This window comes from Plectropomus leopardus, chromosome 6 (genome assembly GCF_008729295.1).
Source record: "Plectropomus leopardus isolate mb chromosome 6, YSFRI_Pleo_2.0, whole genome shotgun sequence".
NCBI classification, from domain to species: Eukaryota; Metazoa; Chordata; class Actinopteri; order Perciformes; family Serranidae; genus Plectropomus; species Plectropomus leopardus.
The window spans coordinates 9,477,358-9,492,956 of record NC_056468.1 but is presented as its reverse complement, the minus strand read 5'-3'; the positions used below and the strand labels follow the sequence as shown (position 1 = coordinate 9,492,956).

The window sequence follows — 15,599 nt, the reverse complement described above, 5'->3', positions numbered from 1 at the left end:
CTTCGGCTTACTTGCAGCGGGCGCTGGGAAGATGGGCGTTTTCTTCGTTATAACCTGCTTTGGCGAAGCACATGGCTGCAATCCTGTCACACTCACAGATGAACCTCTCACAGGGATTGTTGCCATCTGGATGAAAAACACACAAGAGAGCAGCAGCAGAGTGAAGGAGCAGCACAGGAGAAAAAAACAACATTTATTTAAGAATTAAATGCTAAACAAGACTGACGTTGAACTTTGCGTTTTTCTAAACCTGTAACTTATTGTGTAATTACCGGAAACACATTAAACTTTGCTGTGTTTGGAAGTGTGGTTGATCACTCACTCAGGCAGGTGATGGTCTTGCTGGCCTCGTCACACCTGTAGCTGTATAGTTCAGTGTACGGGTTGTCCAGTATGGGCCTGCATTCCTCGTGCCGAATGGCCTTGCTGTAGCACCGGTCGTGGACCTGACAGCATCTGCAACACACACGAAGCGCAAAGAGGCCATAAACCGACCGTCTATACATCGAGAGGGAAAAAAAATCACATTCTTTCTTGACTCTCCTGAGATTTTAAATTCAAGTAGAGCTGCAGCAAATGATTATTTACATTTTTGGGCACTTTGCTGAGTCATTTAAAAAAAATAGGCCTATTTATTCTTTTATTGGTCTGAACAACATAAATAGTATTGGGGAAAAAAAAGATTTCAAGATACATTACCTAAACAGCTAAGTGCTACCGAAATTGTTGATGATTTTTTGTCGATTAACTTACTGACTAATCAACAAATACTTTCAGCTCTAAATGTGAATTAGTCCAAACTGGTACCAGACCTGTTTCCTGGTGAAGAAATACTCCCTATGTGAAAAAAGTGTCTGAGTGCTTTAAGCAGCACAAATAAAATTCCATTCACCTCCATTGTCTTGGAGGCTCAGAGGAAGATATTTCACAACCTTTGCACATAAAGCTGAAACTGACATATGCCATGACGCCACTTAAGGTAAGTCAGAAAATGTATTTATTACTATTGTTATTAGTAGTTGTAGTATTATTTCGAATTGACATTTTAAGTTGGATTGTGCTTCAGTTTGGGGACTTTCAGAACAGCAAACCTTAATAACCATCACAAACGTAAACATCACTTAGCAGTGTTACCTGTCAAGCTCATCAACAGGTGTGCCAGAGCCTCCCAGCCCGCAGTAGCAGCCATAGTCAGCGTAGTCAAACACCGGCCAGCTGTCAGGTACGGTGCAGAGGATCATCCCTCTGAACTGCCACACGGCTCGGTTACACAGCACTATATGAGGACAACGGAGACATTTCAGACAAAGCTATTACCCATCTCAAAACCACCGTAAAATCAAAACCTCACAGATGCGGATTAGTCAGACATAACTGTCATACTCACGTGCTGGGAGGCTGAGGAGCAGGATGAGCAGGGAGTCAGTCAGATGCATCTTGCCGGTGAAGATGTGGAGTTTAAAGCTAAAGCCTTATATTGACTCTTGACCCCGAGAGGTGGTCCTTTTTTGGCCAATTGCCAAGAGCCACCCGATCTCTTAATCTATACATTATGTAATGTGTGTAAGTAGAACGTATACAACCTGTATGCATACACAAACATACACACATGCAAAAACAAGCTTTCTACATACATATTCAGTCAATTCTTATTCCTGTGTTGTATCACATATTGTTTCTTTTTGTGTTAACATGAGACACTTAAAACAACTTGAGTAGCGTGCAGTGGAAAGTTGTGGGAACTCTGTCAGGTGCTGGCTATTTGCACAGCTGTGTGTTGGAAAGTTATTATAAAATCAACTTCTATTCAAAGAGGAAAAACATTGCAAAGACAAGGAAAAGTAAAAACGGATCAGGGAATATTTGATTAGGAAATTCAAGGAATCCGTGAGAAGATCAAAAGGAAATTGTTAATGTAAATGCTGTCTAACCAAAGAGGGGTGAATAAATGAGTCCTTGTTCACCTTGTTATATTGTATTTCCTGTGAATATCTTATCTTATTTGTCCCAAAAAGCTTCAGCTACTGAACAGTTACCTGAGCTGAACTTTAACAGGCATTAAAGAGCCATATGTTCTATAAAAATATTTCACATCCTTATAGCTTTTGTTGTACGATTTGGCATCAAACTGAGAAAAGCAGATCAGCTATCAGATGGTCAGACTATCACTCAAGCCCTAACTTGAACAAGATTTGGAATAAAATATTATTATGTCCATAATTGAAATTCAGGCCTCATTTATGGCTGGACAGCTGATGTGCAGCCACTAAGTATCCTGCAGGCACTAATACAGGCTGTGGAAAATACTTTAGTTCACAGCAGTTCAATGCAAAAGCAAAATAAAAGTGATTTTGTCGTCTTTTTGTCCGTGCTTGCTTTTGACTGCTTACAGATAGCTGAGGCTCTTCTAAAAAGGAAACAAATTATATGTTTTATTTGCAAACGGTCACACTTGTAATTGAAGGTGTTAGATGCATGATGCAAGTAAACAAAATTCACTGCAGAAACGCAAACAAATATAGGATTTTTGTTAAGTAACCTCTCATTTAAAGCTCCCTCCCTCTTGCCTCCCTCTTATCTCTCGCTCTCTTACCTTCTGTCATATAAGGCCAAGCAGTGCCAAAATTATGTTTTTTTTCTGACTGTAGCCATGAATCTGACCACTCCTGTGTTGCTCCTGCTGCTCACTGGTAAGACTGACAATATGTATCATCCTGAATATGACACCACAGTGTTTATGTATTAATGTTGTACCATTCTTTTTTTTGGGTTACACTTTTTCTCTGAATTGGTCATCATATGTTCTTATTTGCAATGGATTAGGTTTTGTTGTAACATTGGGTGGGGGGCACTTAATGAGGGGGTCCTTCAGCAGAAAAGTTTGAGTAACACTTCATTTCCTGTATTCTGGTGAATTTCTTATGCACCAACTTGTGGCTTTTCTGGATCTTTTTGTGGTATAAGGGTTCTTAATTTTGTCAAAACAAATGTCTGCTATGTTAATGTTTTATTTTGGGAGGACACATGCACATGTTCTAAATGTTAAGAGGGACATGTCCCCTATGTCACCCCCAAATGTTCACTTATGCTTATTTGTCTTCCTCATGTTTACCAGCCTGTGTGGCCAGCGGTGCGCTGCTGCCAAAAGCCTTATGGCAGTTTGGGAAGCTGATCCGCTGCGCTCAGCCCAGTGTTAACCCCTTAAAGTACAGCGATTACGGCTGCTGGTGTGGCTTCGGGGGGAGGGGAAGCCCTCTGGATGAAGTGGACATGTATGTATTCCCATCATAATTTTAAAAACAAGAGAAACTTTGGGTTTTCTCAAATATGCAAACTCTTTCTTCCTGTATTCTCAGGTGCTGTAAAGTTCATGACAAATGCTATGAAGCAAGCAGAAAGGCTCCTGGCTGCATGGCTATCGCTGACCTTCCCTATGTTCTTGTTTACGATTTCACCTGTTCCAATCAACAAGTGACCTGCTCAGGTAAGAAGTTGGCTAAATTAGGATGGTTTGACTCATTAAGAAATCAAATATAAAGCGTTTTATGACCTTTTGATGAAATTCTGCAGCAACACTAGTGAGAGTTAAAACAAACAGCTTTTTAATCCGGATTAAACAAAAAGAAAATCTTAAAGCACTTTTTGGCTAACAGAAAATACAGCACTCTCTGCAGACCACTGATACTAAACTTAAGGCTTGCAGGCCAGGCCAAATCTGGGCCCAGACAGAGTGCTGAGTGGCCCCCAAACTTGTTTTTAATTCACAATAAATATAAAATGATTCACACTGGGAATTGTTTTTGTACTGTAAGTATACATAAGGTGCAAGAATGCATAAAAAAAGCATCTAAATAGTAGCGCTTGTTATTTTTAAAAAAGAAATGCCAGTGGAGGATCCCCTGCACCCCACAACAAAGGTCCTTGCTAAGCCCCCAATGTCCTAAAACACTAGAATTGACCTAAAATCTGATAAGTGTCCCAAAATCCAAGAATCCATCCAATCCATCTGAGAAATGTCATAAAATCCTCAAAACATCCTAAAGTCCTACAAACATCCTAAAATCCTAGACACGTCCTGAAATCCTAATACATCCTAAAATCCTAGAAATCTCCAGAGATATTAGAAATGTATAAGGCTACTGCAACGGGCCCCTGACCTCCTGTCATTTTTGCAAAAGTGACAGCATTTGTTGCCATGTATGTAGCTCCTGTATAAACAACAACTGTATTTAAACAGCTATATATGGGAATGACACAACCAGGGATTGAGGTTTGAATCCCAGTTACACTTTCACACTGGCACTTAGTGTACGTAACCACACTATTCTGTGCAAGTGTCCCTTACACTTTGTTATTATTGAGCAGCTATCTGTTCATTTCCTGCTTCTACTCTGTCTCTGCAGCTACCAACAAAAAGTGCCAGGCTGCCGTGTGCGAGTGCGATCGGTTGGCGGCTCACTGCTTTGCTCAGGCCACATACAACCCTGACAACAAGAACCTGGATCCCAAAGTCCACTGTGTCAACTGAGTTATACAACACACACACACAAAAAATGCAAGAGTATGTTGGATTTCTGACATATTTCTTTTCAAACTTTAATTTCTCCGTAATTTTTACACAAACCGGATGTAAAAGGAATTTGATTTGATACAAAGGCATCAGTTTGAAATAAAGAAAGCAAGTGAGATTCTAACAGTGAGGCTTTTTAGTTGAATTTCACCCTCTCTGTGTGTCCTCGTGTCTGTTTGCTCACGTATGGAGCGGTTGTGCAGCAGAGGTTACAGCTGGGCTTATCGATGCATTGCACTTTAATATTCTTCCCAGTTATAAATTATTACAATTTAAGGTCACTTTAATACGTAACACTTTGTAAAGTTCAGAGTGTTTGGTCTCTAACAAACTAAAAATCTACTGACACATCTGGCTCAAGTGAGGCTGGAATGAAAGTATCAAAAACATCCACCTGTTGTTCTAGTGTCTCGGACTTTTCATAAGAAACAAAGCTCGGGGTTGTAGTTATGGTTGGATCATAAACTGAAAAACAATGCGCAGTGAGTGTAACTTCAAAATAGTTCCAAAACTTGAGATTACAGAAAGGTAAAAACAGATTTAGCTATTGTTTTAAATTGACTGAATGAGGAAGACATTTAGGTCCAGTACAAAAAAGTCCCAGCAGGTTTGTACAACAACAGATGAATTATTAGCATTTCAAAATAAAAGATTAGATCACAGCTCAGTGGATTATATTGGCTTGTAGAGAAGAGTGGTCACATACTTCTTTTTGTATCGGTGTGTTGCGCTGAGAACCATCACCCCATCCTGAAAGACAACGACAAGAAGAGTATTTGGATAAAAATTAGGTTTTAAGTTGAAGTTTACATTGATAAAGTTGAAATTATATAATTCTTTCCTAAATTGTAAAAGTATTGTGATTTTTGGCAACAAAATTGAGCTACAGCATTAACATTTTGGATAGTGATATATATCAGTACAAATAATAACTATCACTGTAGTATGACTACAGACAAAGAGGGAAATGAACAAATCAAATTTAAAATTAATAAAGACGACAGTTTCTAACGATGTCACTAACAATTGTTGTACTTTCAAAAGGCAGCACAAGCCATACCGATACTTATTATTCAACATTTTTTTTGTCGTATGTATGACACGCAGCACATGATGTTTATGTTCCGTTATGGCAACCAATGAGACGATAACATGTCCAAACATGTCAAAATCTATTTGGTTTTGTCAAAGATATTTTGTCTCACATACGGAGAAAGCTGATCCATAATTGTCCCCTAACTTCACTGTGATGGACAACATAAAAAGCACCCATGTTAATGGAGGGTTTCTTACCTTGATGGAGAGGGCGTACAGGTGATTGAGCATCACATGGTTGGGCTCTGGAAGTAGTGTCGGATCACACTGACAAAGATTCAGAGAAAGGAAGAATTTGACTAAATTACATGCTGTGCACCACTGAAACAATCACGTATCCCAGCAACAAGCCTGTACTCACAGAGACACCTGTGTCCTTGTTGAGCAGCACCTGCAGCAGGTGGGGAGGTAAGATCGGAGGATGCTTGATCTTGTCTTCTGGCTTGGTCACATACGCATCCTGAAGGTAGGGGCCGGGAGGGGAACTGGACAAATCTGGGAGAGAATGGATGTAACTGATGAATACAAACTACTTAAAAAGTTATCAGACATTGTTTAACCCCTTGAAACCGAAAATTGGCTTTGTTTCTTTATAAGAACATAAGAGGGCAGTGAGCAACTTTAACAATGACCCAAAAATTAGCAATACTTTGTGCATATGTGACCGTCAATCTACGTGAGTGACTGAACAGTGGAAAGAGCAACCAAGACTGTTTTTGTGAGTTTTACTTTGCTTCTGGTGACTTTGAACAGTGATAAAATGACTGTTAATTTAAATTAAACAATTTCTGGTTGAGGAAAGGGTCTACCTCTTAAACAAAAAGGTCTATCTCTGTAGGGATTCTTTCCATAATGTTGTAAGATACTTGAGAATCTGAGCCTGTCAATGGCAAAAACAAGCACTTTTAGGAGACGTAAATGAATGGCCTTGAATGGTTACACTGCAGCCTGTTTGCCGCTGTGAGTCAATACTGGACCAACTTAAAAAACATGAAAATAGGGTAAAAGTTCATAAATACTGGAGTTATTCTTTAACTTAAATTTCCTGTGTAGTATGCCTTTTTATTCTAACATTTAAATCAAATTTTAAAAACAATATTTGGCCAGTTTGAGAGTAGTTATTAATGAATGAACAGTGCGAGTACCTGAGATGTCTGCAGAATCTTCTGAGTCGATCCTGAGGGCATCGAAGACTTCAAAGTCAGTTCTCTTCACCTGAATGACATTATTTACTGTGCCAGTTTTAGACGTCATCACAGCCTGAGGGTGAGAAGGAAACAGAAATTTGATAGGGGTACTTATGAGTGTGGAGTAAGCAAAGGTACAAGCATGGAAAAATACCAGTATGTTGGTGACATATTACATATTACGATATATCATATTTAAGGTTGGTGCTCTTTATAAGTTCAGCTCTCACTCACCCCAGTAGGATCCAACGTCCACTGACCGTCCACACAGAACTTGTACTGGTGCTCTCCCTCCGGCAGGTCCACGATAGCCACAAAGTTTTTCTGACTGGGTTGCAAAAGATAATCATGTGCTACATTTCCATCAACACAAACACATCCAAGATGCAAATCTGTGTTAAGCATTCAGCTCCAGTCACTCTACCTTCTGTTGAGAGGGATCTTGGTGGCCCAGTTGTTAAAAGATCCGGACACAAAGACTTCCTTGGCGGCCCCCTGCCATCTGAACATGGTTGGTCTGGCCTGCGTTGGACTTTTGCTCTCACTCTCCAGGTCCTGCTGCCACGCCAGAAACTCCTGTATTTCCTGTGGAGCCTGGATGGCATGATATCAAGGTATTGTTGCCATGTTAATGAGAGCTCCTTCAGCCTCTGCCTCCGTCCCACAATACAACACTTCCTGACTGAGCGGCCTAAGAGAGGGAGCTGAGGACGGAAAAATCTACAGCATGTTTTTTTTGGGACCTCTTTGATCCACGCTTCGTTTTGTGCATCCTCCTCAGAAGAGTTCATGAGAGCAGACCTGACACAGCTTCTTGGACATTTTCATATTTGGTTTCTGTCGAGAATTTTCGGTAAGTTGTATGAATCTAAATCTGTTCGCTGAACATGTTACCTGGCAATTCAATAAGTGTATAAGAGGGATCAGAATTCATCTGGTCTGACGATCATTTTGTAATTGATTCACATTTTTTTAAAAATGTAATAATGCCCTGGATATCCTGAACTCCTCATAACGATTCTGTGTACAGCTGACCGGTGCAGGGCTGCCTTTTATTTGCCTCTTAAAGATGAAATGTCGTAAGATTGAAAACAGGAAATGAATTTATTATATATACTGATAAATATTAATATTTGTTTATTAACTGGCTCCGGCTTCCTGTCATTTTGCAAAAGTGGGCCTCGAGCACTTAGAGATTTATGTGCAAACTGTAGGACTTTGCATGAACATACAGAATATATTACCTTGTCTATATCTATGACACATATTTTGCACATCCTGTTTGCTACAGTTTTCTGTATTATTTTTGTTAATATTTTTGTTAATATTCTCACATCTGTAGAAAAGTGAATGGAATACGTATATCTTTACCATAGTAGACCACGTGGAAATAATTTTGACTTATTTCCTACTGCACATTACTGTATTTCAGATGTATATTTTTATACTGTATAAACTCATCAGCAATTTGTTTATGTGAGAACAGCTTCCTTTACAGCACAAAATTCAGTAAATGTTTTATGATCTAATATGTAAAGATTTTAGCTTAGACCACACCAGTGTTGTTTTTTTGCATGTTTTTGCCCTTTTACAATTATATTACTGATAATCATTATATAAACTATACAGGCAGCTTTTTTTTTTAGTTTTCTTCCTTAAAACAGTTTTGGCAGTTCTTTCAATATGGAAACAAATTTGACTTAAAGCGTGCTTGAAACAGGTTATACATCTTATTTAGCCACCTTTATTTTCAGTTTTAACAGAAATTGCACTCTCCAAAAAGATGGGACTGCTTTGTAAACACTTTGTCACAGTGCTCACTGGAAACTGGTTTGCCTTACACTTTAACATTGGTTATTGAACAGCAGAATTTTTAATGCAAGGAATTAAAACCACATTTTACTCTGTAAAAGACCCATGGCTGATCAATACAGATTTTTTCCCCTACAAAATACTGTATCAGAAGATAATGTTGTTTGGCAACTCGACTAAAATTTCAGATAAGCGAGCTTTTTACCACCATATGAATGTACCACCTAATTTTCAAAAATTGTTCTGGATTTTTTTTAGATGCATCTCTCCCACGTGTGATTTTGAGAACTAAGTATAGGTTGAGGTTTAAGGAGTGAATAGAAATCCAATAAAAAAACTTACTCAAACTGTTGGCATTAATCACAAGGAATTAATTACTGTGCAAGAACATTTAGGACACTTAGTTAGTTATTCTGATTTCATAACATGCAGTCAAGTGTTTAACACCAGTCCTGATTTAAACTTGTTATTGTACCTTTGGATCTTCTCTCTGGAACAGGTCTGCGTCCTCTGTGCTGTCCATCAGGATGTTGGGACGAGCCTCTTTCCCTCCTTGCTGTCCATCTCTGTAGGACCTGTCCCCCTGACCCCCGCTGGACCGGTCACTGCTGCTGTTCCCCATCCTGCTGGCATCAAACTCTGCAAGACACACATCAGCAGACAGTCATCATGTCTGGATGTCCAACCAAGAGCCCCACAGAGGCCCCTGGATGACCACCAGGGGCCATATGGTAAAATGACCCCTTGAGACAAAAGTTACCAAGCATATGTAGCTGGTGATTATTCATAGATATCATGTTATTGACTATAGCCAGAAGAGAATGTAAATACAAACCTAAATCTTCTCGGGTGCGGTTTTATTAATCGCAGGTCTCGTGGACATCTGTCTGTAGTTTCAGGTGTAAAAACGTCCTGTGCTCTGGTCGTTGTTGTTTCCGTCTTTGAGCTGCAGAAGTTTTGCTCTGGAGCTGAAACACCGTGAGGCGGAGCTGTTCAGCGTCCCGCCGACTAATAACACATAAACACTCTCTTGTGTTTTCTTTGAGTCTTTCTAATCCCTCTGTTTCTTCTTCTAATCTCCGGAGGTCAGATGTATGTTGCGCGTTTTCGCCATTTAGTGGAAACTTCAGTGTGTTTATGAGTGCGTGTGTGTGTGTGTGTGTATGTGAGAGAGAGAGAAGAAAACACACCTCTTCCGCCTCCTGTCCTCGAGCAGTTAAAGTTTAACCCGATTATCGCCAAATATTTTTTTTCGGAAACTCAGCGGGATATTTAGATGTAACCTAAATTGCACGATTTACATTTTTAATCCAATTTTTAGTTATAAAATACAATAAAAGGTTTTCAGTAAATTCGATCATTTTCAACATATATGCCTCGTTACAGCATAATCTTTGACCGTGGAAAAATGCAGATAAGGATAACTGAGGATGGAAAAAAAAAGCTGGTTTATTTCTGAAAGAATTAAAGGGGAAAAAACAGAAAGAAAAGACTAATATGAATACACAGTTACGAATTTTTTTTTTGAAAATATCCCCAAAGAGGAGCCTAAATCAGTGGTTTTAAACCTGGGGGGGTGCGGACCCCCAAAGGGTCACACAGTCTCTAAGGGACCAGACACACCAAACCAACATGACAGAACTAGAATGAATAGGTATCTACATATGAATGCAGATGATTTATTTATTATTATTATTATTATCATATTATTATTATTATTATTATTATTGTTATTATTATTTTAAAGGTCCCAAAACTAGCTTAGGTGTTAGCTGATTTGTTCTGAGATTGCATTTTGGCTGATTCACTGCTCCACACAGACTGTTTACCTGCTGTTCAAATGCTATTTGTTAACATTACTCAGACTATTGCTTGGACTACAAACGGACCACAAATGGAAGCCAGAACGCCTTCAATTGTAAACTCTTGTCCTATCATTGTCAATAAAGGTTAATAGGAACAAAACAAATGGCTCGGACACACACAAAAGGAAAAAACTCTACATTGAAGTAGGCCTATAAAGAAGAAGGGAACTAGAGGGACAGTAAAACAGAGCTTTTGAAGTAGCACTGACCGAGTGGGAGTATTTGTTTGGGTGCTGAGTTTAGATATTAACCATCTTCTCTAGAATAATTTCCTCCACCTTAAACAAGATAGAAGAGCAGGAAAAACATGTTGTTTTTTAAAGTTAGATTTAAGAAAAAGATTTTCCTCTAGTCTTTGCTTCTTTTCTTGCGTTGTTGGATAATATGACGCCTTTAGGCCTCTAAAAATGATTCAAATACTTACTTACTACCTGTCTACATGCCAATTGTTGACAATATGTCAAAAGGAGACATCGCTTCATTTTAAGGGGTAACAGCATAGATGCCATTCTCTCAGAATAATTTGTGGCCAAGATGTGTTTTGGGGTATTTGTACTCTTTAAATAAAAATGCCTACATTTTACAAGTATTTAATTGTAATTTTTTTAATGTATTTTTTGGATGTAACACAGAGATGTTTTTAAGATTTCTGCTGCTAAGCAGGAGAGTGCCCTTGTACCATCTCACACTGATTTCTGAGGCGTTCTCACGGCTCTCCTGTTTCATGTGCTTCACATGGGTAAAGCCTGAAACTGTACACACTCATAATAAAACAGAGTCAGCAGTATTTCAGTGTTGGGAAGGATAACCCTTTACCTCCATCATGGTTTGAGTGCAGAGCTACAGTACCAGTAGTTTCAGTCATTGATTTTTATTATTATTATTGGTGATAATAATTGCACAGCTGCATTTGGATGACCCTTAACACCTTAACGTCAACGTTCCCCTTTTATTTTCACTTAAGTCGATTTCAAGTTGGAAAAAAAGTTGTTTAACCCTTAAATCCCAAATGACATGTTTAGTTTTTTTTTTTTTTTTTTTAAACTGGGATCTAGAGTTTTATTTAACTTCTTTGGGTTTGAACAATGTTTGGCTGCACTCTGGCCATATTTTGTACACGGCTACAATCACTTATGCAAGAATGAAAGCAAGTGATCATCACCGACGCGTTAAAGTGGGCAGTGCTGGTTGTGGAAAGCTAGCTTGCTTGCCAGTGTTAGCTTTCAAACAAATGTTTCTATGTTCCATGACCGTCTCCCAACTCACAGCCAGCTAAGCAGCATTTTCATGTGAGGCAGATTATATGATCTGCTGGTTAGACGTGGAGACAATCAACGTCTTCTCCACACATGGGCTAGCCTACTTCTTTGCAAGTGGGTGAGGCTGCGACCTCGCCATTTAAAGTTCACCAAAGTCGAACTCAACGCAGTGTGAAGATTCAAAGTGTCTTTTCCATTCATTGCAAAGATTTTATTCACTCCTTAACTCATATTGAATGGACGTAAATTAAATTAACATTAATTTCACTCATGTGTGGCCATACCCTTAAGCTCGAAGGCTCTTCAAGTTGTCAGTCATTGTCTGAAACACACCCATGAACAGTTTTGATTGGCTCGACCTCAGCCAAACCAGCTGGAAATCTGTCTGAATTTGAGGAGAACCAGATGCATCTGCCAGACAGTATAAAGCATGAGTTCACATATTTGTCTGGTCTTCAGATTGTTTTTTAGGTGCTGGCCACAACAAAATCAGATCAAAAGGTGGATCAGACCCTTTTATTACAGATGCTTCCAGGATCATGGGGATAAATAAAACCTTCCACATTAATAAGTTGACAATTAAACTTTCATTTTCTTGGTAATTAGCGTGCTGGATCACAGCGCAGCCTGAAAATTATATGCTCTTATTTTTAGCCTTGTAACTGTGTTAATATTACATATCAGACTACATGATCCTTCAGACTCATTAAACTGCAACAGGTGTTAAAGATGGGTGTGAACTGTGGCCAGCTGGTCAAGCAGAGTGGGTATCATGAAGTCCACCCACTACTATTAGTCAGTATTTTATCATATTGTTGCTGTATCACACTGTTGCTTCGCCCAGTATCGGATATTATACAGAATTGACGCCAACAGAAAAATGTATTGTGTCATGTCGTTAGAAATATATTTTGATCAGCTTAAGTCATGAAATCTGCATTTCTGAACTAGTTTTCATTCAGTCTCCGGAAATATGAGCATGTGTCAGTAATTTTCTTACTTCTAAATTCAATCATACTGCGTTCACAGTTTTTGTTTTGTTTTTTTTAACTTTCCGACCATATTTTTGTTTCGTGTCAGACTTTTTATTTTACATTTTTATACTGATAACATGTAACATTTAGATGTGTGGACAATAGAACAATAGAATACTTAGAGTAAACAGTGCGATATAATGGAAATGTAATGCAGACCATTACAGCCTCTTAGTTACAGAGAAGCCCCACATCTCATCAGTGGAAGTGCTGAAAGGGTCCTATGCATAATCATTCCTCTCACCTTACAATTACAAAAACGGTACACAGTTTCACTGTGGGATCATTTACACAATATCTGAAACAAAGATGTTCCTCCAGCAGCACAGTGAGTCTCTGCCAGCTCTCGCAAAACCTCCAGAGCTGTCGATGACAGAAGCCACGCAGAGCTGCTCTGCATCCCATGGAGCCGATCTCTCATCACTTCTTCTCCACTTCCACCTCCTCTTCCTCCCCGAGAGTCACACCAAATGCTGCAGAGGAAAAAGATATACTTAAAAATCTGTCTATTCTTTAATGTCCAGTGTGTAGGATTTAGGGGGATATACTGGCAAAAATTGACTAAAATATTAAAAAATATGTTTCTTTAGTGCATATTCACCTGAAAATAAGAATTATGGTGTTTTTTGTTACCCTAGAATGAGCCGTTTACATCGACATAGGGAGGGAGTTTCTCGCTGTTGCCATGTTTCAGTAGCCCAGAATAGACAAACCAAAGACTGATTTTTAGATAAGGCCATTTGCGTTTTCACTTCGGCCACCACAGTTAGCAGCCTCTCCATGATGGGTAGCATTGTAAAAACACAGATTTTTTAAACAATTACTTTAAGGTGTTAACATTAAGTTATCTGAGAAGAAAAGGCGACTAAACAAAACAAAGTGCTGGGCAAGCGGAGATTCTGTGTTATGCCCAACAATGATCTGTGAAATGAAACTGCTTTTTTTGTTCTTGTTTTTGTTCTTTGTTTTTGTTGTTTAAAGATTTTTCTGGGTTTTTTTTTGCATTTATTATATATAAATATTTGTAGGAAAGCTTACGAGGACATAGCAAGGACACAGCCTCTGTATACTGGGCACCTGCTCTATTGGGTGAACTACTGGGTGTCCCACTTTATTCAGTGTTTTTACCAGTTTAAATCACCTTGTATTTGTTTTGGAGAGGAAGTTACCTCTGCTGATGAATTCAGCTCCTAGTAAAAACTTTGTGAACAATGAACTCTGAAAGAAGTCTCACCAATATAGGTTTCATCTACAATCCTCACCACTGGATGCCAATAAATCCCCTTAAGTCTTACACACTGTTCTTGTATATTTGCACCTTTATCTGCTGAATAATACCGTGGTAAAATGCACAATGGTGTACGCGGTGATGATCACAAAGCCGATGACAAAAGAAACAATCCCCAGGTGGAGAGCTTTCCGACCCAGACGCTTGGAGCCATCGTAGTCCTCTTCATCATAGCTCTTTTGGGCCTGAAAGGAAAATTCACGGTTCTGTGTGAAGAAGAAACTAGTCCCATTCAGCATGTCAGTAAGGCAATAAACCACATTGTAGCACATCTTTCATCTAGGGGGTAATCATTCCCCGCCTCGCTTTGCATCCAAACTTCTCTCTCAGCACCTGCCTTTCTTGTAATCTTTAATCATATTTGTATTGAAGCCAATGATAAACAGTGGATTGCTGTGCCTTCATGCCTCATCTTATTACTCACAGCTACATCGAGGCAACAGCTGCTGTTGGCACGTCGACTCAGTACAACTGTGTCTGCCCTCAGACAGCTCAGAGACTCGACACAAATGTCACGCCTTTCTGACTTCTTTAAACTTTGTGGCTTCATGACAAACGAAGAATACTGACAGGATATTTCCTCTCAATAACACAGATTGCATGCATTTATCGTAGAACATTACAGTGAGAAGTCATAAACCAGATTTGGCCCTTTGATAGTTTCTAAACTGAAAGTGTATCTGATCTGAGCACACATCCGTTGAAGCATTTGTTAATTAAATGGACGGCCATCTCAGTGAAACGGAGAGGCGTTTCCTCTATCTCATCATATTATGTCAACTATAAGTCATTTGTAGTATTACACAACTTGTTTGCTGCTTGAGCAATAGAGAGACAAACAACATAAATGGCAATTAAGTGCTAATGTGCAATATATCTACACATGTAGTAACCATGATCCCATAATGTACTCTGTTTTTTACCCACCACTGATACTCTGCTCTCTAATATATTTATCCATATGAGGCAACACATGTTGAATGATCTTTAAGTACTTCCTGCAAATAACCAAACCTCATAAACACATACTTAAAGTATCTCATGCTATAACTGTCTATAAATAGGAAACAATCAGGTCCAGAATCCCCAAACTCACCATCATAGAGAAAGCCAGCGCCACAATATTGATGGGCCATGCAGGGCAGAAACAGGTGAACATGGTGAGACAGAGGTAGTTCCTCAGAGGGGGGATCTCCTGGGCTTCCCCAGACTTCAGGTGGTCAGCGCTGCCGTTCAACGAGGACTTGGTGGTCATGACCGGCTGCCGTTCCCCCCGAAACAGTAAAAGCAGGGAGGTGAAGCACAGGGCTGAGACACTGGGAGGGAGGAGGTGGAGGCGAGGGAGGGGAGGCAGCAGGGCAGTTATAATAGAGGAGAGAAATCAGCCAGCAGAGAGACATGAGAGCAGGCTGCTGGAAAGTCTGAGTGGGCTGAAGACTCAAAATGCTGTTGTAATCTGGAGACAGTGACAGGAAAAGGAAGACATATC

General features: G+C 39.4%; 4 protein-coding genes across 4 annotated transcripts; 1 reads left to right on the top strand and 3 right to left on the bottom strand.

Annotated features, from left to right (window-relative positions):
• Window positions 1–7: 7 nt before the first annotated feature.
• Window positions 8–1,642, bottom strand: pla2g1b (phospholipase A2, group IB (pancreas)). Its single transcript, XM_042488659.1, has 4 exons — window positions 1,388–1,642; window positions 1,135–1,276; window positions 323–456; window positions 8–126 (listed from the first exon to the last, which is right to left on the bottom strand). Exons 1-4 carry the CDS (start codon window positions 1,434–1,436, stop codon window positions 8–10), a joined length of 444 nt encoding a protein of 147 aa, XP_042344593.1. The 5' UTR covers window positions 1,437–1,642.
• Window positions 1,643–2,615: 973 nt separating this feature from the next.
• On the top strand, window positions 2,616–4,694 carry LOC121944867 (phospholipase A2-like). The gene is made up of 4 exons (XM_042488803.1): window positions 2,616–2,690; window positions 3,116–3,272; window positions 3,357–3,484; window positions 4,404–4,694. The coding sequence occupies exons 1-4, from the start codon at window positions 2,651–2,653 to the stop codon at window positions 4,526–4,528; spliced, it is 450 nt and encodes a 149-aa protein (XP_042344737.1). The 5' UTR covers window positions 2,616–2,650; the 3' UTR covers window positions 4,529–4,694.
• prkab1b (protein kinase, AMP-activated, beta 1 non-catalytic subunit, b) lies at window positions 4,572–9,833 on the bottom strand. The gene is made up of 8 exons (XM_042488802.1): window positions 9,500–9,833; window positions 9,140–9,303; window positions 7,277–7,446; window positions 7,087–7,180; window positions 6,811–6,925; window positions 6,027–6,160; window positions 5,864–5,932; window positions 4,572–5,320 (listed from the first exon to the last, which is right to left on the bottom strand). Exons 2-8 carry the CDS (start codon window positions 9,284–9,286, stop codon window positions 5,243–5,245), a joined length of 807 nt encoding a protein of 268 aa, XP_042344736.1. The 5' UTR covers window positions 9,287–9,303; window positions 9,500–9,833; the 3' UTR covers window positions 4,572–5,242.
• Window positions 9,834–14,142: 4,309 nt separating this feature from the next.
• Window positions 14,143–15,535, bottom strand: LOC121944104 (transmembrane protein 233). The gene is made up of 2 exons (XM_042487781.1): window positions 15,207–15,535; window positions 14,143–14,295 (listed from the first exon to the last, which is right to left on the bottom strand). The coding sequence occupies exons 1-2, from the start codon at window positions 15,363–15,365 to the stop codon at window positions 14,143–14,145; spliced, it is 312 nt and encodes a 103-aa protein (XP_042343715.1). The 5' UTR covers window positions 15,366–15,535.
• Between the last annotated feature and the right edge of the window lie 64 nt (window positions 15,536–15,599).

Bases quoted from the DNA above. Each gene is read 5' to 3' on its own strand.
- pla2g1b (XM_042488659.1), bottom strand. From the start codon at position 1,436: ATGCATCTGACTGACTCCCTGCTCATCCTGCTCCTCAGCCTCCCAGCA. The intron at 457-1,134 runs GTAACACTGCTA...TGTGTGTTGCAG, and splicing joins CCTGTTGATGAGCTTGACAG to ATGCTGTCAGGTCCACGACC. The intron at 127-322 runs GTGAGTGATCAA...TTTTTCATCCAG, and splicing joins CAAGACCATCACCTGCCTGA to ATGGCAACAATCCCTGTGAG.
- LOC121944867 (XM_042488803.1), top strand. From the start codon at position 2,651: ATGAATCTGACCACTCCTGTGTTGCTCCTGCTGCTCACTG. The intron at 2,691-3,115 runs GTAAGACTGACA...CATGTTTACCAG, and splicing joins GTTGCTCCTGCTGCTCACTG to CCTGTGTGGCCAGCGGTGCG. The intron at 3,485-4,403 runs GTAAGAAGTTGG...CTGTCTCTGCAG, and splicing joins TCAACAAGTGACCTGCTCAG to CTACCAACAAAAAGTGCCAG.
- prkab1b (XM_042488802.1), bottom strand. From the start codon at position 9,286: ATGGGGAACAGCAGCAGTGACCGGTCCAGCGGGGGTCAGGGGGACAGG. The intron at 6,926-7,086 runs GTGAGTGAGAGC...TCTCACCCTCAG, and splicing joins GGACGTTGGATCCTACTGGG to GCTGTGATGACGTCTAAAAC. The intron at 6,161-6,810 runs GTACTCGCACTG...ATTCTCTCCCAG, and splicing joins AGATTCTGCAGACATCTCAG to ATTTGTCCAGTTCCCCTCCC.
- LOC121944104 (XM_042487781.1), bottom strand. From the start codon at position 15,365: ATGACCACCAAGTCCTCGTTGAACGGCAGCGCTGACCACCTGAAGTCT. The intron at 14,296-15,206 runs GTGAGTTTGGGG...TTTTCCTTTCAG, and splicing joins CGCTGGCTTTCTCTATGATG to GCCCAAAAGAGCTATGATGA.